The sequence below is a fragment of the Pleurodeles waltl genome, chromosome 3_1 (genome assembly GCF_031143425.1).
Source record: "Pleurodeles waltl isolate 20211129_DDA chromosome 3_1, aPleWal1.hap1.20221129, whole genome shotgun sequence".
NCBI lineage: Eukaryota > Metazoa > Chordata > Amphibia > Caudata > Salamandridae > Pleurodeles > Pleurodeles waltl.
In genome coordinates, this window is record NC_090440.1 from 600229796 (window position 1) to 600257554 (window position 27759).

Genomic DNA, 27759 nt, shown 5'->3' on the forward strand with positions numbered 1-27759 from the left:
CTGTGGAAGCAGCAGTTGCTCTGGTGGAATGAGCACGCAAGCCCTCAGGGGGTTGCTTCTTTGCCAAAGTGTAGAACATCTTGATGCAAAGAAGGCCCCATCGCAAGATGGTACGTTTTTGCACCACCTTCCCTTTCTTCGCACTCACATATCCAATAAAGAGTTCATCATCCACCCGGAAATCTTTAGTACGATTAAGACCGAACACCAATTCTTTTTTTGGATCCAGGCGATGGGGTCTCTCCTCCTCATGCGAAGGATGTGGAGGTGCTTAAAAAGTAGGCAAAGTGATGGACTGGCCTCCATAAAAAAGGTGCAACAACTTTGGGAAGGAAGCCTTAGTGCATAACACCAATTTGTCAGGGTGCACAGACAAAAAAAGGGGGCTTAGGAGATAGAGCCTGAGCAGAAGTGATGGCAAGAAGAAAAACAGTTTTGAAAGTAAGGAGCCATAAGGGACAATTGTGCATCAGCTCAAAGGAGCACACAGCAAGTAAGGACAAGATTGAAGCACTGAAGCATTGTAAAGAAATGGCTCCCTGTTGCAGTTACCCCCCACTTTTTGCCTGATACTGATGCTGACTTGACTGAGAAGTGTGCTGGGACCCTGCTAACCAGGCCCCAGCACCAGTGTTCCTTCACCTAAAATGTACCATTGTATCCACAATTGGCACACCCTGGCATTCAGATAAGTCCCTTGTAACTGGTACTTCTAGTACCAAGGGCCCTGATGCCAAGGAAGGTCTCTAAGGGCTGCAGCATGTCTTATGCCACCCTGGAGACCTCTCACTCAGCACAGACACACTGCTTGCCAGCTTGTGTGTGCTAGGGAGGACAAAACGAGTAAGTCGACATGGCACTCCCCTCAGGGTGCCATGCCAGCCTCTCACTGCCTATGCAGTATAGGTCAGACACCCCTCTAGCAGGCCTTACAGCCCTAAGGCAGGGTGCACTATACCATAGGTGAGGGTACCAGTGCATGAGCATGGTACCCCTACAGTGTCTAAACAAAACCTTAGACATTGTAAGTGCAGGGTAGCCATAAGAGTATATGGTCTGGGAGTCTGTCAAACACGAACTCCACAGCACCATAATGGCTACACTGAAAACTGGGAAGTTTGGTATCAAACTTCTCAGCACAATAAATGCACACTGATGCCAGTGTACATTTTATTGTAAAATACACCACAGAGGGCACCTTAGAGGTGCCCCCTGAAACTTAACCAACTGTCTGTGTAGGCTGACTGGTTCCAGCAGCCTGCCACACTAGAGACATGTTGCTGGCCCCATGGGGAGAGTGCCTTTGTCACTCTGGGGCCAGTAACAAAGCCTGCACTGGGTGGAGATGCTAACACCTCCCCCAGGCAGGAGCTGTGACACCTGGCGGTGAGCCTCAAAGGCTCACCCCTTTGTCACAGCCCAGCAGGGCACTCCAGCTTAGTGGAGTTGCCCGCCCCCTCCGGCCACGGCCCCCACTTTTGGCGGCAAGGCTGGAGGGAACAAAGAAAGCAACAAGGAGGAGTCACTGGCCAGTCAGGACAGCCCCTAAGGTGTCCTGAGCTGAGGTGACTAACTTTTAGAAATCCTCCCTCTTGCAGATGGAGGATTCCCCCAATAGGGTTAGGATCGTGACCCCCTCCCCTTGGGAGGAGGCACAAAGAGGGTGTACCCACCCTCAGGGCTAGTAGCCATTGGCTACTAACCCCCCAGACCTAAACACGCCCTTAAATTTAGTATTTAAGGGCTACCCTGAACCCTAGAAAATTAGATTCCTGCAACTACAAGAAGAAGGACTGCCCAGCTGAAAACCCCTGCAGCGGAAGACCAGAAGACGACAACTGCCTTGGCTCCAGAAACTCACCGACCTCCATCTTAAGATGAGGGAGCTAAGGTCTCTCTGTAATATAAAGAAAATAACCATTGGCTCCAGACCTACCAAAATTCAGCTCCAGGAGCTGTTGGCAGAGTTTGAAAAAGCCAACCCCTCTGAGGATGACTTCACAGAGGAAGAAATTAGTGACTTGGAGGGCAATTCCCCCCTTCCAGTCCTAAATAGGGAGACCAGGGCCTCTCAAGCCCTGTCTCCAAAAATGATAGTCAGAAATGTTGCTTCCCTCACAGGAGGGTCCAGCATTTCTGAAATCACTGAGGATGCTCTCAGTGAAGATGACCCCCTGTTAGCCAGGATGGTCAAAAGATTGGCTTTGGAAAAGCAGCTCCTAGCCATAGAAAGGGAAAGAAAAGAGATGGGCCTAGGTCCCATCAATGGTGGCAGCAACTTAAATAGGGTCAGAGATTCTCCTGACATCCTAAAAATCCCCAAAGGGATTGTAACAAAATATGAAGATGGTGATGACATCACCAAATGGTTCACAGCTTTTGAGAGGGCTTGTGTAACCAGAAAAGTGAACAGATCTCACTGGGGTGCTCTCCTTTGGGAAATGTTCACTGGAAAGTGTAGGGATAGACTCCTCACACTCTCTGGAAAAGATGCAGAATCTTATGACCTCATGAAGGGTACCCTGATTGAGGGCTTTGGATTCTCCACTGAGGAGTATAGAATTAGATTCAGGGGGGCTCAAAAATCCTCGAGCCAGACCTGGGTTGATTTTGTAGACTACTCAGTAAAAACACTGGATGGTTGGTTAACTGGAAATGAAGTGTGTGACTATGTTGGGCTTTATAATTTGTTTATGAAAGAACACATTTTAAGTAACTGCTTCAATGAAAAGTTGCATCAGTATCTGGTAGACCTAGGTCCAATTTCTCCCCAAGAGTTGGGAAAGAAGGCAGACCACTGGGTCAAGACTAGAGTAACCAAAACTTCCACTGGGGGTGACCAAAAGAAAGGGGTTACAAAAACTCCCCAGGAAAAAGTGGGTGACACTAGAAACAAAGAAAAAGAGTCCTCTGTAGGCCCCCAAAAACCAGAACAGGTGGGTGGGCCCCAAGACACAACCCAAAACAAAGGTGGGTACCAGGGTAAGAACTGGGATGCCACTAAGGCCTGGTGCCACAACTGTAAACAGTCTGGGCACCACACCAAGGACACTTCTTGTCCCAAAAACAAACCCCAGAACAAAATTCCTGGGGTAACCAGTGTAGCCATGGGAGATGACTCCTCAGATGAGGAGGTCTTCCTAGCCTTCAACTGGAAACAGGGCCCAACAGGTGAGTTGGAGATTCCAGAGGGAAGCAGACACTTCCACCACCTACTGGTGAATGGAATCCCAACCACTGCCCTGAGAGACACTTGTGCCAGTCACACTATTGTGCATGACAGGCTGGTGCTCTCAAACCAGTACATCCCAGGTGAGACTGCCAGGGTAAGAGTTAGCCTAGACAGGGTCAATAAGAGGCCTGTGGCTTTAGTACCCATAGAAGTGGGTGGCACTCTTAGCTGGAGAAGGGTAGTAGTCAGTACAGACCTCCCCCTTGATTGTCTCCTTGGAAATGACTACCCAGAGGTTAGTCAGAGCCCAAGAGAGGAACTGGTCCAGTGCCAGTCCTCTCCCAAGGATTCTGGAAGTCCTGCCTCTGCAGTAAATGCAAGCAGGCCCCAGAAGAAGAAGAAAAGAAAACAGAGTAGGAAGGGTGGACAACCTTTAGCCAAGGTTACAGCAAGCCAGGGAGATTCTGCTCCAGTAGGGGAGAACTCCAAAAATGGCCCTGATAAAGTCCAACCTGACCCACAAGAAGTCCTGGCTAGTCAGGCAACTGTTAAACCTGAGTGGGTGGCTCCTCAGCTAACAGAAGAAAGAGTGGAAGAAGGGTGTTTACTACAAAATGTGGTAACCCCCCACTCTAATACAGCAGACAGGCACCCTGAACCCAAAGAAGCCTGTAACTTAGCCCCTTCCCTTGTAGGTGAAGAGCTAAAGGTGTGGTTCTGGGCACTGACAGCTGTCAGTGGCCTCTGCTGGGTGTTAGCCTTTATGGCTGCACTATCCTTGGCATGGTGGTCAGACCCCATGCCAAATAGCAAGTTAGGCCCCCTGACCCTGTTGGTCATGGTGGGGTTACTCCAGCTCTGGGTAACCTCTTTGGGTAAGCTAGGGATGACCCTGGCTAAGATAAGATTAGCAGAGGTGGATACCTCTAAACCCAAAATAAAAAGAATGGGTGGAGACATTGAAGAGGCAGACAAGAGGCAATTCAGACTAGGTCCTATCACTGTGGAAGTGGGTCAGTTCCCCAATGGGAATGACCTGAACAGAAGGATGTAAGGCAGAGTAGGCCCTGCAACTAACCAGCCTATTTCTCCTACTCTTCCTCGCCTGACAGACTAGGAAGACTCTCCCAGCTTGGGCTGAGTCTCCTGGCCTGTGGGCTGGGGGGGGCTTGTGTAAAGAAATGGCTCCCTGTTGCAGTTACCCCCCACTTTTTGCCTGATACTGATGCTGACTTGACTGAGAAGTGTGCTGGGACCCTGCTAACCAGGCCCCAGCACCAGTGTTCCTTCACCTAAAATGTACCATTGTATCCACAATTGGCACACCCTGGCATTCAGATAAGTCCCTTGTAACTGGTACTTCTAGTACCAAGGGCCCTGATGCCAAGGAAGGTCTCTAAGGGCTGCAGCATGTCTTATGCCACCCTGGAGACCTCTCACTCAGCACAGACACACTGCTTGCCAGCTTGTGTGTGCTAGGGAGGACAAAACGAGTAAGTCGACATGGCACTCCCCTCAGGGTGCCATGCCAGCCTCTCACTGCCTATGCAGTATAGGTCAGACACCCCTCTAGCAGGCCTTACAGCCCTAAGGCAGGGTGCACTATACCATAGGTGAGGGTACCAGTGCATGAGCATGGTACCCCTACAGTGTCTAAACAAAACCTTAGACATTGTAAGTGCAGGGTAGCCATAAGAGTATATGGTCTGGGAGTCTGTCAAACACGAACTCCACAGCACCATAATGGCTACACTGAAAACTGGGAAGTTTGGTATCAAACTTCTCAGCACAATAAATGCACACTGATGCCAGTGTACATTTTATTGTAAAATACACCACAGAGGGCACCTTAGAGGTGCCCCCTGAAACTTAACCAACTGTCTGTGTAGGCTGACTGGTTCCAGCAGCCTGCCACACTAGAGACATGTTGCTGGCCCCATGGGGAGAGTGCCTTTGTCACTCTGGGGCCAGTAACAAAGCCTGCACTGGGTGGAGATGCTAACACCTCCCCCAGGCAGGAGCTGTGACACCTGGCGGTGAGCCTCAAAGGCTCACCCATTTGTCACAGCCCAGCAGGGCACTTCAGCTTAGTGGAGTTGCCCGCCCCCTCCGGCCACGGCCCCCACTTTTGGCGGCAAGGCTGGAGGGAACAAAGAAAGCAACAAGGAGGAGTCACTGGCCAGTCAGGACAGCCCCTAAGGTGTCCTGAGCTGAGGTGACTAACTTTTAGAAATCCTCCCTCTTGCAGATGGAGGATTCCCCCAATAGGGTTAGGATCGTGACCCCCTCCCCTTGGGAGGAGGCACAAAGAGGGTGTACCCACCCTCAGGGCTAGTAGCCATTGGCTACTAACCCCCCAGACCTAAACACGCCCTTAAATTTAGTATTTAAGGGCTACCCTGAACCCTAGAAAATTAGATTCCTGCAACTACAAGAAGAAGGACTGCCCAGCTGAAAACCCCTGCAGCGGAAGACCAGAAGACGACAACTGCCTTGGCTCCAGAAACTCACCGGCCTGTCTCCTGCCTTCCAAAGATCCTGCTCCAGCGACGCCTTCCAAAGGGACCAGCGACCTCGACATCCTCTGAGGACTGCCCCTGCTTCGAAAAGACAAGAAACTCCCGAGGACAGCGGACCTGCTCCAAGAAAGGCTGCGACTCTGTTTCCAGCAGCTTTAAAGAACCCTGCAAGCTCCCCGCAAGAAGCGTGAGACTTGCAACACTGCACCCGGCGACCCCGACTCGGCTGGTGGAGATCCGACACCTCAGGCGGGACCCCAGGACTACTCTGATACTGTGAGTACCAAAACCTGTCCCCCCTGAGCCCCCACAGCGCCGCCTGCAGAGGGAATCCCGAGGCTTCCCCTGACCGCGACTCTTTGAACCTAAAGTCCCGACGCCTGGGAGAGACCCTGCACCCGCAGCCCCCAGGACCTGAAGGACCGGACTTTCACTGGAGAAGTGACCCCCAGGAGTCCCTCTCCCTTGCCCAAGTGGAGGTTTCCCCGAGGAATCCCCCCCTTGCCTGCCTGCAGCGCTGAAGAGATCCCGAGATCTCTCATAGACTAACATTGCGAACCCGACGCTTGTTTCTACACTGCACCCGGCCGCCCCCGCGCCGCTGAGGGTGAAATTTCTGTGTGGACTTGTGTCCCCCCCGGTGCCCTACAAAACCCCCCTGGTCTGCCCTCCGAAGACGCGGGTACTTACCTGCAAGCAGACCGGAACCGGGGCACCCCCTTCTCTCCATTCTAGCCTATGCGTTTTGGGCACCACGTTGAACTCTGCACCTGACCGGCCCTGAGCTGCTGGTGTGGTGACTTTGGGGTTGCTCTGAACCCCCAACGGTGGGCTACCTTGGACCAAGAACTAAGCCCTGTAAGTGTCTTACTTACCTGGTTAACCTAACAAATACTTACCTCCCCTAGGAACTGTGAAAATTGCACTAAGTGTCCACTTTTAAAACAGCTATTTGTGAATAACTTGAAAAGTATACATGCAATTTTGATGATTTGAAGTTCCTAAAGTACTTACCTGCAATACCTTTCGAATGAGATATTACATGTAGAATTTGAACCTGTGGTTCTTAAAATAAACTAAGAAAAGATATTTTTCTATACAAAAACCTATTGGCTGGATTTGTCTCTGAGTGTGTGTACCTCATTTATTGTCTATGTGTATGTACAACAAATGCTTAACACTACTCCTTGGATAAGCCTACTGCTCGACCACACTACCACAAAATAGAGCATTAGTATTATCTCTTTTTGCCACTATCTTACCTCTAAGGGGAACCCTTGGACTCTGTGCATACTATTCCTTACTTTGAAATAGTGCATACAGAGCCAACTTCCTACAAGCATGATAAACAGAGTGGGAGTAAACAAATGGATGGGGCCCTTAAGGAATCTACTAACAATAGGAGACTTAGAGTAAAGACTGATCAGACAACCTAAGAAAGGCTGAAACAGCCAATAAATAGCCTTTAAGGGTGCAGGCAGACGGGGATCAACAGATTTGTTGGTACACCATGCCACAAATTTATGTCAATGACAGGCGTATACAGTTTTGGTGGAGGGATGTCTGGCTGCCAAGATTACATCACAGACTTCGAGTGGAAGGTTAAAAGTCGTCAACTGCTGCTGCTCAATCTCCATGCATGAAGGCGCAGATTAGACAGGTTCAGGTGGAGAACCGTCCCCGGTGGCTGCAACAGACAATCCTCCCTAAGGGGCAGTCTGGCTGGAGGATCGATGGCCATGCTCAGTAGCTCTGGATACCATACCTCTGTGCCTAGTACGGAGCCGTCAAGATTACTTGGGCCCAGTCATTCTTCATCTTCTTGAGAACTCTGGAAAGAAGTGGTATAGGCGGAAGAGAGGCCGGAGGTCCACTCAAGCCAAAAAGCGTCTTCGAGCAAGTGCCACCTTGGAAACTCCAACATGCAAAATAGCTGACCCCATGTGTTCTCTGCAGAGGTGAACAGAGCTACCCAATGCGCTCCCCACTGCTGAAAGACCTTGCGCCACCTCCGGATGGAGATGCCATTCATGACTGAGCAGACTAACTCAGCCGTTGGTGCATGGCCAGACATTCAGCGAGCCGCCAGGTGTTTAACCTCCAGGGTGATGTCCTGATGTGCTAGCCATGTCCCGAGGCGTAGCGCCTCCCGAGTGCCCAGACCCCTACTACACCCTGTTTGTTGCAGTACCACATGGCAGTAGTGTTGTCTTAACATTTGCACTACTTTCCCTTTGAGAGAGGGACGAAATGCTTTCAACACAAGCCTGGTCATCCAGAGCTCCAGAAGATTGATATTAAGTCCAGACTTCGCCAGACACCAGAGGCCACTGATCTCTGCCTCTCCAATGTGGCCACCCCGCCCCAGAAGTGACCAGTCCATCACTATGGATAGATCTGGTTGGGGAAGGGAGAGGGATCCGCCATGGACCCAGTGCGGATTCAAAAGCCACCACTGCAGGTCTTTCGCAGTCCCCTTCAAGATCTGGACCATGCCGGAGCGATTCCCCTGATGCTGCGCCAACTGGAACTTCAAGTCCCACTGCAGAGCCCGTATTTGCCATCTGGCATTTGTTACTAGCAGGACGCAGAAGGCCATGAGGCTCAGAAGCCTGAGAGTCCGTCTCACCAAAACCCAAGCTAGAGGCTGAAAGGTCGGAATCATAGCCTGAATTTCCTGGACTCGCTTTTAGGGAGGATAGGCCAGAAACTGCAGTGTGTCCAGAACAGCTCTGAAGAAAGGGAGCATCTGAGAGGGAGTCAGGTGTGACTTCGGCACATTTATACTGAACCCCAACGTGTGCAGAAGGTTCGCCGTAGTCTAAATGTGGGAGACGACTTTCTGGGGTGAGTTCGCCTTCAACAGCCAGTCGTCAAGGTAGTGAGGGGGAACGGGGGAGACTGAAACCTCCACCTTTCACAGATGAGCTGCAACCACTGCAATCGCTTTCATGAACACCCGAGTGGCGGTGGTAAAGCGGAAGTGGTGGACGGTCAATTGAAAGTGCTCGTGACCGATCACAAATCGTAGGTAACATCTGTCGGCAGGTAGGATGGGTATATGGAATTAAGCATCCTGCAAGTGCAACGCTACCATCCAGTCTCCTGGGTCCAAGGCAGACAGGACCTGAGCCAGGATGAGCATTTTGAATTTCTCCTTCTTGAGGAAGAGATTGAGGGCCCAAAGGTCTAGGATGGGACGTAAGCCCTTGTCTTTGTTGGGTATCAGAAAGTAGCAGGAATAACAACTATGACCTACTTCTGGCACTGGGACCCTCTCTATGGCTCCCTTGGCCAAGAGATCCATGACTCCCTGGCGAAGAAGTGCCAAATGATCCTCTGGTATACTGCTGAATAACCGAGGCATGGCTGGTGAGGAAGACTTGAAGGGGAGGGAGTAGCCCCTCAAAACGATCTGCAAAACTGACCTGTCCATGGTGATGGATTCCCAGTGGGGCAGGTGATGGTGAATCGTGCCGCCGACTGACCCGGAGTGAGAGGACGGACTAGGAGGGTTTGGAGGCTGCCACAGGGGTTGGAGTGGACTGGGCAGACCTCTGTTCCCTGTCCCACAATCATATGGGATTCCATGTCCCCAGCCACGCAGCGGCTGACCATGGGTGGCACAGTGGCTGGGAAAGGCACGTGACAGGGAGCCCCTTCCGTGGCCAATGAAAGGGCAAAAAGGGGGACTGTTGGGGACGAGGGGCAGTGGAAAGGTAGAGGGACCGCGCCGCAGCCGGGAAGTCCTCGAACCCCTGCTGTCAGGAATCCTCAACGTGCCTCCTGCGTTATCTGTCAGCATCCCCAGGTATTAGGGTTAAATCATATCTCTGTTCTTGGTTAAACCTTCATGTTTTTAAGTAAACAATGTGCTGTGTTACACAATTGGTTTTATCAATGCTTGTTTTACCTACGCTTGTTTGCTAATGTGAGCAGGTGTAGACATGTGCTTCTAATTGGATGTGGTGACTCATCCACATGTGGAAACTCAACTGCTTTCCCGATTAGCTATAAATAGCAGAGTGAAGCATGCCTCCCTGCTTGACTTTGTTTTGCTTCCTGATCTCAGCACCTGACTTGGCAGTCCAACCCCTGCTGTCATCCTCGTATTAATGACTTTAGAATTATTTTCTTTGTTCCTGTACCAGCTGACACCAGGCATTCCTCCAGCACTCTGGAAAAGACTGCAGCTAAGTGACTAGTATTCTCCTGCGAGTATGTTGTTTGAGTGCCACACTTTCCTAGAATAGCTGGTGTATTTAAGACCTCGTATTTTGGCAGAGTGCTTATCTTGGAGACAAATGCATTTCTGAACATTCTACATTATTATTGTAGTTACTTGCCTAAATGTGCTTCAGGAAGTCTGCTTGAGCTCAAGTACTACAAAAAGTGACAGCGCAATTTTAAAAGAGCATTTACGTGACTTTTCTTTCTCTAATAGCATAAATATTGGATTTAAATTGCGTCATTCATGACAGTGTTTCAGGTTTGAGGAATTTGCTTTTTGAAGGGTTTTTCACACACACACACACACAGTGAAAAAAAACTGTGCCACCCTAACTGAACCCTTGGAGGACATTTATATTTCTTGGATTGTTTTTGTTCCTTTTAGTTTAACCCTAGGCATGTAGGAAAGTTGTATGTGATATAATTAATGTCCTTGTTAGTCTTTCTTGTGCATGATAACTGCAACCACAGTTCTAACTGTAGTGTGCAACAGTGAATCTCTGAAGCCAGCCCTAGTGTTGCAGTACTTGTTATGGCACTCAGTTTGGGATTTTTGGTAATGCAGTGTTTGTAATTATGCCAACAGTTATTATCCAAGAAAAGTGCAGGACCATCCCAGTGTTCTTATACTGCTCCCGTGCCCATATCAGAAAGATTCAGTTTCAAAGAAGTTCAGTGCACCAACTCTGCTATAACTGTCAACAACGACCTGCCCCGCCCGAAGATACAGAGTGCCTGGCTGGACCAGCAAGACGTAGCAGTATTTTGTCTTTTTCTTCCACTTCCCCTTTCTTGACACCAGTTAGGGTTTATGTGTCCACCAGAAGTACCAAGAGGTTTTCCAAGAGGTCGGGGGCATACCATCGCCCCTGCAGACATCCTGCTTTTCAGGTGAGTGGCCCCGCCTCAACACTCCAGTGCGGAGTCCACCTTGTCTCCAGAGACGGGAGCCATCAAAGAGCATGTCCATAAGGGTCTGTTGGACATCCCCTGAAAAACCAGATGTTCATAACCAGGCATGGCACCTCAAGCCACCGATCTTCCCAGAATTGGTCATGTCCAGCCCACATCAGATAGTGAACTTTGCCTCGTCTCTCCCAACAGTAACAGCTTGGGAGACAATAGCACGGGCCTCCTCCAGTATCTGTGGCAAGACTTGTGCAACCGTTTCTCACAACGAGTGAGTATAACTGCCCAAAAGGCATGCAGTGTTCAGTGACCGCAGTGCAAGGCTAATAAAAGAAAACATCTCCTTCCCAAATTGGTCCAGACTTTTTGATTAGCTATCTGGATGTGCAGAAGGGAATGCACTAGAGGATGAGGATGTCTGGATAACAAGGCTCTCAGCCGCAGGGTGTTTGGACAGAAATTTAGGGTTGTTCAGGGCATACCAATGGCGGCGTGCGATTGTCCTATTTACAGGAGCCCCTTTGTTGGGTCTGGACCAAGAACCCAGAAGGACATCAGTGAGCTTCATGGAGTAGAAGAGGCTCAGAGATGGATGCCCCTGGTTGAAGCTCCTTCAGGAGATTAGACCTGACCAGTAGGCAGCTCAAGGCCAAGCACCTCAGCTACCCTACTGACCACCATGGACTAAGTAGCTCCCTCTGCCATAGCCACAGTAGGAAGAGACAGCATGCCAGCATCTGGAGAGGTATCCAGACCACTGGCCTTGTCCATTTCCTGTGCCCAGTCTTTGGTAGGATTATCCTGGTATTCATAATGGTCCAAGGACCCCTCCAATCCTTCCCCAAATTCAAACCCATAAGAATAAGGGTCAGAATCCAACCTGGGGTGAATGGGCCCCATCTAATAAGGAGGAAACGTCAGCCGACGCTGTTCTGACTCAATCATCTGGGTTAAGAATTAGGTCGACGTAGAGAGTGGGCACCACTGACATCAAGAGGATCAACATTTGAGCAAGCGCCGGCAAAGGTCTTGATGGTATGACCGGTGTCGGTACGGATCTGGGAGGGGACTTCAGGTGGTTGGAGCCTGAGCCACTGGTGCGGAACCCAAAGGCCCTCCAACTGAACCCCCTGGACCCAAAGGCGATGTAGCAGGGTCGGACTGCCCAAAAATGAGGCACATGGTCTCAGAAATCCTTTAATTGGGATGGGGTTGCTCCAGTTTCTGGAAACTCAGGGAGGCAAGGAGCAGACCCAAAAGCAGGCTCTGAGGATGGAGGCCTAAAGCATTGACACTCCTCCCAAGTCACGTCAGCCAAGGGAAGTCAAAGGATGACGAGATTGACTTTTTTCTTATTACCTTGACTCGAAGACTTTGTTGACGACGAGCGGTGGTGGCTCCGCAAATGGTCTTAAAACCTTCCCCTCGAGCGGGACTGATGCGGAGTCAAGCACCGGGCTGCCATAAGCTTGAGGGGCCGCTCCATCAAAGCTTTCAGGTGCATGGCCCACACTCTGAGCACGACTTCGGGTCGTGGTCACGCTCCAGGCACCACTAACAGACCCGATGCAGATGACATACGGTGACGGTCCTCGCAAGGTTTGAAGCCGGTATTCGGGGACATCAACGCACCAAAACTTCACCCAAAAATCCTACAAAAAAGTGGAAAGAAAAGAACTGATGTCACTGTGCTGAGACAGTGTCTATGCACTACTCCAAATGTCATAACAGCGACTATGACACGGATGCCCACAGAGTCGACCAATGCCACCTAATGACACGCAAGGGTATGGCTTGAAGAGAAATCTCTGGATCCATTTTGACGCCTGGGGGGAAATTGTAAGGTAAGAAATCTGCAACGAGAAGTCAATCAGATAAATAAGTTAACGACCTTTGTTAATTTTAGATGTGACAATCATCTGCCTTCTTGAAGCATTCCTGTGCTCTTAGTAGAACGTTTGTCAGGGAACAGGGATGCACAGCACTTCCATGTATGTTCAAGGATTATGACACTTCTAGTTAGGGTTAAGTGGGGCCAATGAGACACCTATAAACATGAGTTGCACTCCAGGAAAAAAGGACAAGTTTCAGAAAAAAAGGAGCGTTAAGAGGAACCATCATTACCAATGGACAGTAACTTGCTTCTTCATAAATCACAAGAGGACCTGAAAACAAGACATGTATGAGCATATGGACAGTGACACAAAAAGAACATTAAATACGGATTGGATCAGGAGCATACTTTTCTAGCGTTGCAAGAAGCGGATCTGGCTCAGTACTGTTCTGCACCTGTAGCATCTGGTCACGACTGAGACGAATAATTTCACAGAGTGACTGTGACGCATTTGAATGTCTCTGTAAGGAAGAGAAATAATATCAAAAGGTATCCTTAAAAAGTAAACCAATTCCAAACAAATGCGCCACTTCAAATACTGGAGTAATAGTTAAAAATACAAATTAAAATATTAGACATCTGAGTAGTATAAAAAAAGTTAACGTCAGGTTAACTCTGATCTCCCTAGATCGTACTGTAAAGTCGAAATACAGATGCTATTAAGGTTTTCAGATGCCTAGCATCAATTCTGTGCAGCGCTCCTACTTTCACCTAGCCTAAGTGTCTGAAAACACCCCCACACAGAAACAAGCATTGAAAATGCTAACAGGTGTCGCCTGAGTGGCAATCTGAGAGTTGGTGGCACTGTCCATGTTTTAGCCATGTGTTATGAAGTGGATGCGTGTGGATTGAGATTATGTGGCTTGATTGGAAATGTTAGATTTGGAATTGTGTGGAGGGGGTTGTGTAGCAGAATTATTTGACATGCAGTAGAAATATGGGGACAGTAATTATGTGGTATTGCGTGTACTGGAATTATGTGGAGTGACACTAACATGGAATGTAATATGTAGTGCTATTGTGTCCTGGAGTGGCATTTAGTGGAGTGGAATTATCTGGCGTGGTGTTGAGTTTAGTGGCATGATGTGGAATTCTGTGTTGTGGACTGGATATGTACAGTGTGTAGTGCAACTGTGGAGTGGAATTATGTTTCGTGTAATATATATGTGGTGTGGAGTGGAACTGTGGGGCCTTCAGTGAAATTATTTTGAGTGGAATTATGTGAGATGGAGTATATTTATGTGCAACTGAGTGGATTTATGTAGGGTGCATTTGTGGTACTAAACAGAGTGTAATTATGTGGCATTGAATTATGTGGGGTTTAGTGTCATGTGTAGTGTAAATCGGTTGCAAGGTGGAATTTTGTGGCGCTGTGTGGAATCATGTGGCATGGTGTGGAGTGGGAATATGTGGCAAATCCAATAGGTCTCAGCAATTCGAGAGATATAGGAGTTGTCGGTGTTAATGCGTTTGTGTGTGGTGCTATTGTAGAGAGCGGTCCACAAAAAAATAAGGCCACAGAAATATCAGGGAGACACTTTCTTTTGGTTTCGCACCGATTCCGGGTAGGAATAATATAGGGTCAATAATTCACGTGCATTGCACGGAACTGTTCAGTTTTTTCTTTTTTTTTTTTTAGGTTTGACACCATCGACGGCGTTTGCATTTTGAGCAACCACAAGATAGTGCGGGTTTTACTAAACTGCTCCCAGGTTTGTTAATAACCACCGGAGAACTGTTGACAAACTGAAGCAGTATTTAACTATGAAAACATTATCCCCGTTCGATTTTGGAGTTTATTTTAGTTAGAAATCCATACTTTAAGACAAAACAAAATTAAAGGGGTTCAGTACAGACATGACATGCTGAGGTGAAAAATTAGTCATTGGAAACAATGATACCACAGTGAACTATTAGACATACTGAAAAGCAACGAGGTATGAAATGAACAATTAACTATTGAGAGAAAATAAAAACAATGAAAATATAGGAGTAAAACATCCGAAGTAGAAAAAAACTAAAGACAGTATAAACTTGGAAGCTGCTCTGTAGCCGTCATTTTGGGAACGCATAATTTCAGTCTGTGTGGCCAGTTAATGACATCAGAATACCAACTTTTAAACAGTGGTCGAAGTGCATTAAAAGACACATGTGTTAACTGTGATGCTTCATGCAATGGGGGCGGGGTCAGAGTATGTGGGATTTAAGGTGTTGCTAAAAATATACATACATATTTAAGTTTTGTTGGTGTTTCACCATCAGGTAGCTGCATATAAACTACTATGCAGCTTAAAAGAAAAATATATTTAAAAACGTTGCTATTGTGGGAAATGCACTATAGTAAATCATAAAACCTCTATTTGATGCCCCTTAGTACATTTTGGTGGGTGAAGTGGAGAATAGTGGCTTGTGTATTTTAGTGGTACGAGGACACAGCATATGACAGAAAGCATTGAACATACAAGTCATTATTTTAAACTTGCATTACACACAGAATACGATACTGTTACAAATTGTGCATAAAGGTAAAGTGTTGCTTCTAAAATATAGATTTTAGTAATACAGATTGTACATAATTACTTTTTTTTTTTTTTAAACATAACTGTCCATTCAACCCCTCAGGTGTAGTAAACGCTATACAAGTACAATTATTAAAAGCAAGCACTTCACAACTCAGTTAACGCTTTGCACTACCTCTGAACTCAATTCAAATTAATTTGCAGCACAAATATCCATAAAATAACATAACAGCTCTCTGATAAATATAACGTTTAAAAAAAAAAAAAAAGTAAATTAAAAAAAAAAAAAAAAAAAAAAATCGCATCCCTCCTGTAAATTCGTTCTACAATACAATGCTTTTTCTAAGATTTATAGTGCCCCAAATATAAAGTGCAGTACTAAAACATACTAAAAGGAGGCTCAAACGCAAATATGGAATGCAACAATTTTAAAATCCCTAATTGTTTGTGCAATAAAAATTGGTTTTAACTGACGTCTCCTCCAACAGCATCGTCGGCATACAATTGTATTGGCACCGAGCAGCCATCAACAATAGGTGCATCAGCCAGCAGAGTCTGTAGGGTATCATTCACCACATTAATTAAGAATGAAAACAAGATACCCCTTTGATCTTAAAAAGCCTGTAGACTGCAAGGAAAACCATAATCCTCGAGGCACCCAGGAAAGGCAGAGTTTTGAATGGTCCACCAGATCAAGTCACTGCTCAGAATAGAAAGAATCGAGTGACCCAGGTATGGCTTTGGTGTACTTTCCTATAAATAGTTCAAGGGTTACACATTGATCTACAGTCCCCCATCCGCTCCTAAACCTGTAATGTACCTCAGATGTAATAGATGTCAGTTTAGCTGAAGAATCTAGGAAGGAAATAGGCCAATAAAGTTTCGGGTCCGTTTTATTCCCCTTTTAAAAATTGGGGATCACAGTTTAAATAGCCTGAGGGGCTCGGGGGAATTACCCTAGTCAAAATGGGACTCCATAATTCCCTCTCAGCTTTAAGAGCATCTGCTAGGACCCCATCTGGCCATTGAGCTTTCCCTTAGGCACTTGTACTTCTGGTGAAAAGGACCTCGAAGTTCATGTGTACTGGGACTTGAGACTTGGTTATTACTCCCTTGTACTCGGTTTGCAAATTATCTACCATACTGGAATCAAATTATCCATAAAATGTGTCACCTGTGCATTGCAAGAAAACAATGAGATGAGTTCAGACAGCCTTTAAAAAAGGAGCATTTACTGTGCACCAAAATAAAACTGAATCCTTTGCCTCAGAGGCCTGCACCAAATTAGTCCAAGCCTCGTCTTGCAGTACTCTTTCTGGCTTCAAGAACCCGCTTATAATTCTTGTGTAGGTCTCTAATAACTGAGCTGTCCCTAAGAGATCCACTCAGAAAGCTTTAAGAGATTCAATAAACTAAAGCCAGTCCCGAATCAAAAGCACCTTACGTTTGCAGATTACCCTTTACATTTCCGGTTGCGCGCATTTGCATTTCTTACAGGCAGGCATCATGGCAGGAAGGCTTTGTTTAGCTCCATGCCCGGCTTCGGTTTCAAAGTAAAGGAGGCTCCCAGAATGGCACTTCAGCTGAAGCAATGAAGCGCTTTGAATGAACCGTCCCAGGCCGTTTTTTCTTTATTTTTTTTAAATAAGGAAGGGGAACGATTTTTCATAAATCCAAAAAGTACCAATAAATATTAATAAGCATCGTCCTGCATTTGTCACAGATTGTTTGACAAATAAAGTGGGTTAGATGTTCGACAGAGAAAGTGGGTTAGCTTGTTTCTCGGTCTGCGTCCTAAATCATTCAGTATTATACATTGTGGGGTGATTTCATGGCAAACAGCCTGCCTCTCCCTGATCCTCTAGCAGAGATAGCTTATCAGCAACATCATCAACATAGCTGCCCTCTACTGCTTTGCCTATACTGTTAAAGATAAGTTGGCACCTCAATGAATCATAGTTCAGTGTACACAAAACACTACAAGTGCACTTTGATTATTCACGGTTGCTGTATTGGCCACAACAGTGCAAGCTTTGTTTGCAAGCACAGATAGGGCAGACAACTGTGGAAGCCTCTTTGCCACACAAGATGGACGTACGTTATAGTTAGCACTCCACTGCGACTTAGGCAAAACCCCTATGGCCAGGGTGTAGGAGGCTGGCCTGGCTTATAGTGGGTACCAGAGGTACTTACACCTTGTGCCAGGTCCAGTTATGCCTTATTAGTGTAGAAGAGGTGTTTCTAGCAGCGTAGGCTGATAGAAGGTAGTTATGGCAAAGCAGCTTAGGCTGAACTAGGAGACATGTAAAGCTCCTACTATACCACTGGTGTCATATGCACAATATCATAAGAAAACACAATACACAGATATACTAAAAGTAAAGGTACTTTATTTTTATGACAATATGCCAAAGTATCTCAGTGAGTACCCTCAGTATGAGGATGAGAAATTTACACAAGATATGTACACAATACCAAAATTATGCAGTAATAGCAAAAGGAAGTAATGCAAGCAGTGTAAAGTTACAATAGATTGCAATTGGAGCACATAGGTATGGGGCAACACAAACCATATACTCCAAAAGTGGAATGCGAACCACGAATGGACCCCAAACCTATGTGAGCTTGTAGAGGGTCGCTGGGACTGAAAGAAAACAGTGAGGGTTAGAAAAATAGCCCACCCCAAGACCCTGAAAAGTAGGTGTAAAGTGCACCTATAACCCCCAGAGAGCACAGAAGTCGTGATAGGGGGATTCTCCAAGGAAAACCAACACCAGCAAAGCAACAACAGTGGATTTCCGGACCTAAGAACCTCTAAGACAAGGGGACCAAGTCCAAGAGTCGCGACAGTGTCGAGAGTGGGCAGGAGCCCAGGAAATGCCAGCTGAGGGTGCAAGGAAGCTGCCACCGGATGGAAGAAGCTTGGTGTTCTGCAAGAATGAAGAGGACTAGGAACTTCCCCTTTGGAGGATGGATGTCCCACGTCGTGAAGAAGCTTGCAGAGGTGTTCCCACGCAGAAAGACCGCAAACAAGCCTTGCTAGCTGCAAGGGTCGCAGTTAGGGTTTTTGGATGCTGCTGTGGCCCAGGAGGGACCAGGATGTTGCCACTTGGATGAGGAGACAGAGGGGGCACCCAGCAAGTCAGGGATCCCTCACTGAAGCAGGCAGCACCTGCAGAAGTACCGGAACAGGCACTTAGAGGAGTGAACTGGAGTCCACGCGAAGTCACAAAAGGGAGTCCCACGACGCCGGAGGACAACTCAGAAGGTTGTGCACTGCAGGTTAGAGTGTCGGGGACCCTGGCTTGGCTGTGCACGAAGGAAATCCTGGAAGAGTGCACAGGAGCCGGAGCAGCTGCAAATCACGCGGTACCCAGCAATGCAGTCTAGCGTGGGGAGGCAAGGACTTACCTCCACCAAACTTGGACTGAAGAGTCACTGGACTGTGGGAGTCACTTGGACAGAGTTGCTGAGTTCAAGGGAGCTCGCTCGTCGTGCTGCGAGGGGACCCAGAGGACCGGTGATGCAGTCTTTTGTTGCCTGCAGTTGCAGGGGGAAGATTCAGTCGACCCACGGAAGATTTCTTCAGAGCTCCTGGTGCAGAAAGGAGGCAGACTACCCCCACAGCATGCACCACCAGGGAACAGTCGAGAAAGCCGGCAGGATGAAGCGATACAAGGTTGCAGTAGTCATCTTTGCTACTTTGTTGCGGTTTTGCAGGCGTCCTGAGCAGTCAGCGGTCGATCCTTTGGCAGAAGGTGAAGATGGAGATGCAGAGGAACTCTGGTGAGCTCTTGCATTGGGTATTTGAAGAATTCCCCAAAGCAGAGACCCTAAATAGCCAGAAAAGGAGGTTTGGCTACTTAGGAAGGAGGATTGGCTAGTAAGAGAGGTAAGAGCCTATCAGAAGGAGTCTGACGTCACCTGCTGGCAGTGGCCACTCAGAGCAGTCCAGTGTGCCAGCAACACCTCTGTTTCCAAGATGGCAGAGGTCTGGGGCACACTGGAGGAGGGAGCTCTGGGCACCTCCCCTGGGAGGTGCAGGTCAGGGGAGTGGTGACTCCCCTTTCCTTTGTCCAGTTTCACGCCAGAGCAGGGCTGGGGGATCCCTGAACCGGTGTAGACTGGCTTATGCAGAGATGGGCAGCATCTGTGCCCATCAAAGCATTTCCAAAGGCTGGGGGAGGCTACTCCTCACCAGCCATCACACCTATTTCCAAAGGGAGAGGGTGTTACACCCTCTCTCAGAGGAAATCCTTTGTTCTGCCTTCCTGGACCAGGGCTGCCTGGACCCCAGGGGGGCGGAAACCTGTCAGAGGGGTTGGCAGCAGTAGCGGAGACCCCGGAAAGGCAGTTTGGCAGTACCAGGGTCTGTGCTAGAGACTCGGGGATCATGGAATTGTCTCCCCAATGCCAGAATGGCATGGGGGTGACAATTCCATGATCTTAGACATGTTACATGGCCATGTTCGGAGTTACCATTGTGACGCTATACATAGGTAGTGACCTATGTATAGTGCACGCGTGTAATGGTGTCTCCGCACTAACAAAGTCCGGGGAATTTGCCCTGAACAATGTGGGGGCACCTTGGCTAGTGCCAGGGTGCCCACACACTAAGTAACTTTGCACCCAACCTTCACCAGGTGAAGGTTAGACATATAGGTGACTTACAGTTACTTATGTGCAGTGGTAAATGGCTGTGAAACAACGTGGACGTTATTTCACTCAGGCTGCACTGGCAGGCCTGTGTAAGAATTGTCAGATCTCCCTATGGGTGGCACAAGAAATGCTGCAGCCCATAGGGATCTCCTGGAACCCCAATACCCTGGGTACCTCTGTACCATATACTAGGGAATTATATGGGTGTTCCAGTATGCCAATGTTAATTGGTGAAATTGGTCACTAGCCTGTTAGTGACAATTTGGAAAGCAGAGAGAGCATAACCACTGAGGTTCTGGTTAGCAGAGACTCAGTGAGACAGTCATCACACAGGGAACATATACAGGGCACATACTTATGAGCACTGGGGCCCTGCCGGCAGGGTCCCAGTGACACAGACTAAAACATATATACAGTGAAATATGGGGGTAACATGCCAGGCAAGATGGTACTTTCCTACACAGGGTCACTAGAAATATGTGGCAGTACAGAAATTATGCAGCAGGGTTGAGTAAACTGTGCTGCAAAGAAAGCCTAACTATGCGCTATAATACTGCACATTTTCTAATAGTATTACTTAATTATTACATCATTTTTAAACTTGTTAATTCTCTGGGAATTAAATGTAGCTCATTAAACTGATTCTAAAACCCAAATATAACAATAAGCAACAGAAAGGTGACCAGTCTGGCTTTGCAAAGACAGCACGGCAACACGTTGCTGTATTTAGTAACATGTGAACCGTTAGAACTAGAAAAAAATGTTTTGTCAAAATCTGCCAATAATATGGCAGATGATGGATTTATGTGGCAAATGCAGCAAATCTTTAACTATACAAGGATGGCAGCTCCAGTGGCCCTGCCTATGATCAATGCAAGTCCTTCATCCTGTCCTGCTCATTTTGTCTTGTGCTTCCAGCTTTAGATAATCCTTTTAGTGCCAGAGCTCTAGATACCCGAATGCATAACTTTCATACAGCAGCAAATTGATCATAAATCAATTTGGGCAAAAAAATCCACCTTGCCTTAAAAGTGGCTGAATTGAAGAGCTATATAAAAGCAAGTTATTAGAAGGTAACAATTTGCCCTACATACAAACACTCCAAGCTAGTTTGGTAAACTGATTAATTTACATGACAGATTTCAAAGAATACATACAGGTGCTGGAGTCTGCGTTAGATATACATTAACCACAAAGTTAGCGCTGCTTATGAGTGAAGGCAGATTACCACTAGAAGTTAGCAGAACAAAAGTTGCCTCGTATGTTAAAAATATAAATCTGAATGCAGACCAACAAAACAGTGTCTCATTGACACTATTTTGGTCCATCTGATCAATCTTTGTAGTACCCAATGACCCTACCCTTAATGCGCTCTTAGATTACAGTCACAGGCTTAGGAAAACAGAACTGCAAAGCTAAATAATCAAAATGGTGCATGCCATTTCAAGAAGATAAGACTCCAGTCTACACCATAAATAAAACATTGTGTCAACTAGATTACTGAACCCTTAGGCCTGCTAAGAAGGAAAAAAGTGCACTAACAAGTCAAAGAAGGAGCTCCCTGACCCCCATTGTGCCAAAACTAGAGTAAACAGCCGCCTTCCTGTGGCCTACGAAGAGATTTGATGTATTTTATAAAGAAAGATATATACAACATGACAACGCCCCCTGCTCCAGGGGCGGAAAACACCCTTTGTCCTCCTCTGCACAGCTCCATAACAATCAGCTGCACATCAGCTGGCCACTGCACGGGGTGCTCGTCTCAATCTCAGAATACCCCAGTCAGCAGTCACCTAATGAAGTGGTCCAATTCACATACAGTTACCCAACAGTTCCCTGGAATCTGCGTTAAACAGCACAAGCAGCTTACTGTAGGGCTAGGATGAGGGCTGCCTGTTGGTCACTCCTGCACTGGTAGGTGGTTCCTCACGGTCCTGGGGGCTGCGCGTGCCTGGATCCTCTCTATGGGCGTCGTTAGGGGTGTGGCAGGGAGGTGGACTCAGGGTGTCCATGTAGTTGGAGTCACCTGGGAGTGCTCTCTGCAGTGTTGGTTTCTCCAAACTCAAGCCGGGGGCGTCGGGTGCAGAGAGTGAAGAATCATGCTTCTGGCGAGAAGTGGAGCCTCTTTAAAAGTTGCTTTAAAGTTTCTGAACAGTGCCGCTGTTCTCGGGAGTTCTTGGTCCTTTAGGTGCAGGGCAGTCCTCAGAGGTTGCTGGTCCAGTCGGATGCGTTGCTGTGCAGGTTCTTGGAGTCTGCAGACAAGCCGGTTGGGCCCAAGTCAGCTGGTGTCTCCGTCATCTCTGCAGGGCTTTCAGGTCAGCAGTACTTTCTTCAGGTTGCAGGAATCTGATTTCCTGGGTTCATGGTCGCCCCTAAATACTGAATTTAGGGGTGTGTTTAGGTCAGGGTGTCAGTAGCCAATGGTTACTGTCCTTGAGGGTGGCTACACCCCCCCTTGTGCCTCCTCCCTGAGGAGAGCGAGGGGCACATCCCTATTCCTATAGGGGGAAATCCTCCAAACTCAAGATGGATTATTTCTAAAGGCAGGGGTCACCTCAGCTCAGGGCACCTTAGGGGTTGCCCTGACTGGTGGTTGGCTCCTCCTTGTTTTCCTCATTATCTCCTCCAGCCTTGCCGCCAGAAGTGGGGGCTGTGTCCGGTGGGCCGGGCATCTCCACTAGCTGGGATGTCCTGGGGTGCTGTAACAGGCAGAAGCCTTGGAGGCTCATCGCCAGGTGTTACAGTTCCTGCAGGGGGAAGTGAGAAGCACCACCACCCAGTACAGGCTGTGTTCCTGGCCACAGAGTAACAAAGGCACTCTCCCCGTGTGGCCAGAAACTTGTCTGGTTGTGGCAGGCTGGCAGAAACTGGTCAGCCTAGTCACTAGGAGTCGGAGTGGTATTCAGGGGGCATCTATAAGATGCCCTCTGGATTTATTTTACAATAAATCCCACACTGGCATCAGTGGGAATTTATTGTGCTGAGAAGTTTGATACCAAACTTCCCAGATGTCAGTGTAGCCATTACGGAACTGAGGAGTTCACAATTAACTCCCAGACCATATACTCTTTATGGCTACCCTGCACTTACAATGTCTAAGGTTTGGCTTAGACTCTGTAGGGGTATAGTGCTCATGCAACTATGCCCTTACCTGTGGTGTAGTGCAGCCTGGCTTAGGGCTGTAAGGCCTGCTAGAGGGGTGACTTACCTATGCCACATGCAGTGCGAGGTAGGCATGGCACTCTGAGGGGAGTGCCATGTCGACTTAGTCATTTTCTCCCCACCAGCACACACAAGCTGTGAGGCAGTGTGCATGTGCTGAGTGAGAGGTCCCCTCAGAGAGGTTGGCATAATACATGCTGCAGCCCTTAGAGGCCTTCCCTGACCACAGGGCCCTTGGTACAAGGGGTACCATTTACAGGGGTCTTATCTGTATGCCAGGGCTGTGCTAATTGTGGGAACAAAGGTACAGTTTAGGGAAAAGTACTGGTACTGGGGCCTGGTTAGCAGGGTCCCAGCACACTTTCAATCGTAACTAGCATCAACAAAAGGCAAAAGGTTAGGGGGTAACCATGCCAAGGGAGGCATTTCCCTACAGTTACTTATCTTTGATAACGATATTTCTGGTTTATACTTAACCCGACCATATTACGAATATTCCATCTGGGCTTCAGACCGATCAAGAAAACTTTCTCAGCAAACGCTTTCCAGCCCCAACAGGTGATGCCATATATGTCCATGTATGATTCTACTTCAAAACAGGATTTCCTGGAGGAAGCCCAAGTCTAGAGTTAGAGGGTTGGGCAGGTGCAAGTGAACACATTTTTCTACTAGAAGATTATGAAGGATGGGTAGCATAAAAGCAATTGCAGTGGTGGCAGCACAATGTTTTTTTCAGAGTGAACAGTTGAGTGAAAAGGCCTTTTTACATGTGTGTCACTGGAGTGAAGCATGTCAGTCAACACATGTAAAATTGTGCGGCTGTGCACCTAACTAGGCCTTGGCCTACATCATGTGGTGCACGTTGCTCAGCAGCACGCATGTTTACATGAACGTGTTGTAACTTAAGTGTGCCTGTAAGTGGTGCAGTATATGGAGGCCTGTGGGTTCCTTATTGAAAACCCAGGGCCTTACGAAGAAATGCGGAGGTGGTCCCAGACAGATTTGTGGAATGGCTGCATTCCTGAGAGCTGGATGGGACACACTGAAGGATGGAGAGCCAGGCTCTCGTGTGCTACAAAAGGGCTGTTTCATTCTGGAGAGGTCACTGGTCAACAAAGCTGGGGACTATTGTCAGCGAGATAATGGGACTGATGAGGTAAACCTTACAGAGGCAAGGAATCCAAGCAGGGTAGGGGCTTTAATAACCTCTTGGTAGGCATATAGCAGTAAGGCTAACATGCACAACACAAACTCCAAAGACCGCTATTTGTGTTTATAAATAGTTTACACAAAGGGGAGCTTGCTCCTCCAAAAACGGTCAGTCAACTGGAGCTGTACGTCAGCATGAGGAAGCTTGGCAGACGTCTGCCTACTGTGACCAGGACTAGGGAATAAGGTCTGCTAGTCTCCCAGCTGGGTCAGAGGATATTACCCAGGAAAATAAAGACAACTTGTCCTGGAGACTGCAGCACCAGTGTTTACCTGCTGCAGAGACCACATGACCCACTGAGAGGGAGTGAGGTCTCATGGGGAGCCTGTTGAGTGGTTCCCTGAAGTGAAGTGAGAGATTCTGGTCCTGTCAGGACCATCAGACCGATCAGGCCAGCTGTCCATGTGCCACTGTTCACACCACCAGTATGCTAGAGAGAAGCCACAGAGAATATTTGGAGGCGCTGCCCTGGTGCATCACTGCAACCAAAAGGGCTGCCAATCTATGTAGTGTGGTGGACAAAGGGGATATCACCCTGTTTGTCACTGTCAGTGATCCTTGAATGCCAGGTTGACAGGTGTTGAGGGGCTTGCGGTCGGGTGAAGATCTGAACAAAGGCCTTTAAAGATGAGCCATCTCCCTTATATGCTGCTCTTCATGACCCCTGTATGCCAGGTGGGGATCATGGTGAAGTCAGAGCGGTCACCTTTGAGCTAAAAAGTGCTATTTTCTAATAATTTGTAGATGGAAAAAAAAGTCCTGAAGCCAGTTTGTATGGTATATACAAGGCCACTGAAGGTTTGTCCTGAGCAAAGTTGCCATATCAGAGTAGCTGTCAGAGTTGTTAAGGACTTTTTAAAATCAGTTTAATAATGGAGTATGAGTTTGAGAGTGAAGTTAGGGGTGCTTTTGATAATTTCTTTTATAAAGTGTCAAAGATCTGAGAGGTTAATAACCTGCTGAAGAAAATGTGTTAAATTAATACAACTATGAATGGACATGTTGCATTTTGAGTCACAAACCGTGTGATGTAATGCAAGAATGGAAGCAATACAGGTTGAGCAGAACATTTAATTTGTTGTTGCTGTATATCCCTTCTCTCAAAATGTAAAGTACATCTGGGGTACAAGACAGAAGAGGTAAACAGATTAATGCCTTCCGACTTACATCACTGCAACAACCTTGCTCCAGTGGTCTGCACAGATGGTTTTACCAGTACATTTTCTTGCCGCCCTGATGGGACCTGCAACCTCATCAGCCAGATAATAGGACTCTTGCTAGTCCTCCATGCTTCACCCACAGAATTCAGGGATTGGGATGGAGGGCCTGACCTTCCTCCTGCAAAAGCAAGACTGCTCTGCCCAAGGAAGGAAGGGTCATCTGAATGCTCTGTGACAACAGGCTGGTATACAAGATCCTCTTTGCAAAGTCTGGAGCAGTAACACATACATCAGGCCCTGAGACCAGTTGAATCTTAAGACATTTCTAAGGGAAGTAAGGTGAGGGTACTCTATGGCATAAACTCATTTACATCTTGTTCTCCACCTTTACCAAGTAATCCACAAATGGAAACCTCAAACAAAAAAACAAAACAAAACAAAATTTTTTAAAAATCATCGAAGGGTATAGCTTCAATTGTGGTCCTCTAGTGAGAGGTGATAGAGCATCTTCCTTCATACTGGGGAAGCCTGCTAGAGAGCTGCAACTGGGAAGATGCACATTTGCAGGACCCACTTGCAAAGGGGAACTGCCTCCCATTACAGGATCAAAAAACCCACACTGCTGTCTGTTCTTATCTGACCAATGCACCTTAAAATTAAAAAAGGAGAATGGACATCAGAGCAAGACTGACAGAGCACAGTTTGGCTCATTTATGTGCAAGATTAGCTTCAGCACAGACCAGAGGTCAAATTTTTAAATCACCCAGTTGATCACACCAGTCTAGCAAGGAGTCATCCATGTCTGCATTAGCTTGAGCCTGTATGGGGCTGAAAGGGAGACCTCTCAGGAGGTTAGAGGGGCCCACATACCAACGAAGATCCGGATGCAATGGCTGGAAGATATGTGCCTGAGCCAAGAGACTCATGTGCTGTTGAAACCAAGGCCTACTCAAAACACCACTTAACAGCTCTCATCTGCTAACTGGTGTGAGGCGCTAACTGGTATTAGGTGCCAACTTGTGTGAGACACCAATGTGACACAATAAGCAAAACACCTTCAGACCAGGACTGGGCTAGTGACATCAGACTCATCTACGGAATATTCACACTCATCTGAGGAAGCAGGAGAGCCTTCGTAAAGATTGTGCCAAGCACTGTCCTAATGCAAGTCATCATACATATAAGAGTGAAGTTGGAGTTCAGGTTGTGGATAAGAGCCTTAGTCTGCTAGAGACATTCCAGCATCCACTTTGGTGACTCCACTCAGCAGTCAACACCACCACTTTAATAAAGATGCAGAGCACTTAGTAAATGAGAAGCATAAACTGAAAGCATTGGACCTCAATTGACAACTAAAGCAGGGCAGAAGAGGGACATACACCAATCTGAGTTCAAGGCCTACAGGACATCTTGAATTTGCATTGCCTGATTACCAAGTTCAAAAGGCAAAGACGTAGAATAGGTCTGAGGTTTTCTTGTGGCACAGGAATTAAAGGGTATAAAGTCCCATATGCTCCTCTTCTGGCGACACCAAGACGGAGAATCAGGCCATTGCCCTAATGTTCTTGAAGTGTTTTAAGTCCGGATTTGGCTTTTCTCCCAATAGCCATTCTCCATCAAATTGTACATCCATAAGAATACCATCAAGATCCAGTGTAATGCATCCAAAAATGACCCTGTAGAATGACAGCCTTACCCATGGACTAGGCAAAAGTATTCAGAGTCAAAGCCACCTTTTCAGGACCCGTCAGGACACATCCAGACCATCAATTACCAGGTCAAAGAACGGCTCCTTCATGTCCTCAGGAAGGCTGACAATTCAGAGTTTCGCAGTGTACAGAAAGCATGAACATAGCTTCCCAAAATTTGTGTTATTAACTGTATGTAGACCCTACTTTATGGAGGCAAGAAGTATACAACCCTAGGCATTATATTTGTTCCAATGTCTGGATGGGCCTGAATAAATGAGTTTAGATTCTGCTTTGAAGAGAACATCTTAACCACCAGACTCTCAGAAAAGGTGAAAGGATAAAAAGTGCAGGTCACTGGAGCACTGAGTCTTTAAAAATGGTGGGCGCGGTAAGATTACTTGGAGAATGCTAGACTTCACTTCTGCAGAAGACAGTTTCAAGGAATCCACCATCTTCCAAACAACTTAGGGGTAATTATGTTCCCTTCTGGAGAAGGTTCCAGAGCAGTGACATTTTATAAGTCCAAATAAAGGATGCCATCAGTGTTTAAAAAAAAAATAATTTTTTTTTTTTTAAAAAAGCAGTAGTTGATGAGCATCTGAGTTCTTATCTTTCTCAACCAACCCTTCAAGTT

The 27759-nt window shown here is 47.2% G+C and overlaps 1 protein-coding gene across 6 annotated transcripts in view; it reads right to left on the reverse strand.

Annotated features, from left to right (window-relative positions):
- PPP6R3 (protein phosphatase 6 regulatory subunit 3) overlaps positions 1 to 27759 on the reverse strand; it is a 1278047-nt gene that overhangs the window by 1095953 nt on the left and 154335 nt on the right. For all 6 annotated transcript variants that reach the window (XM_069223039.1, XM_069223035.1, XM_069223038.1 and 3 more), the window contains one exon: positions 13073 to 13185. In XM_069223039.1, coding sequence (XP_069079140.1) covers positions 13073 to 13185 — 113 coding nt within the window. The remainder of the gene's footprint in view (positions 1 to 13072; positions 13186 to 27759) is intronic.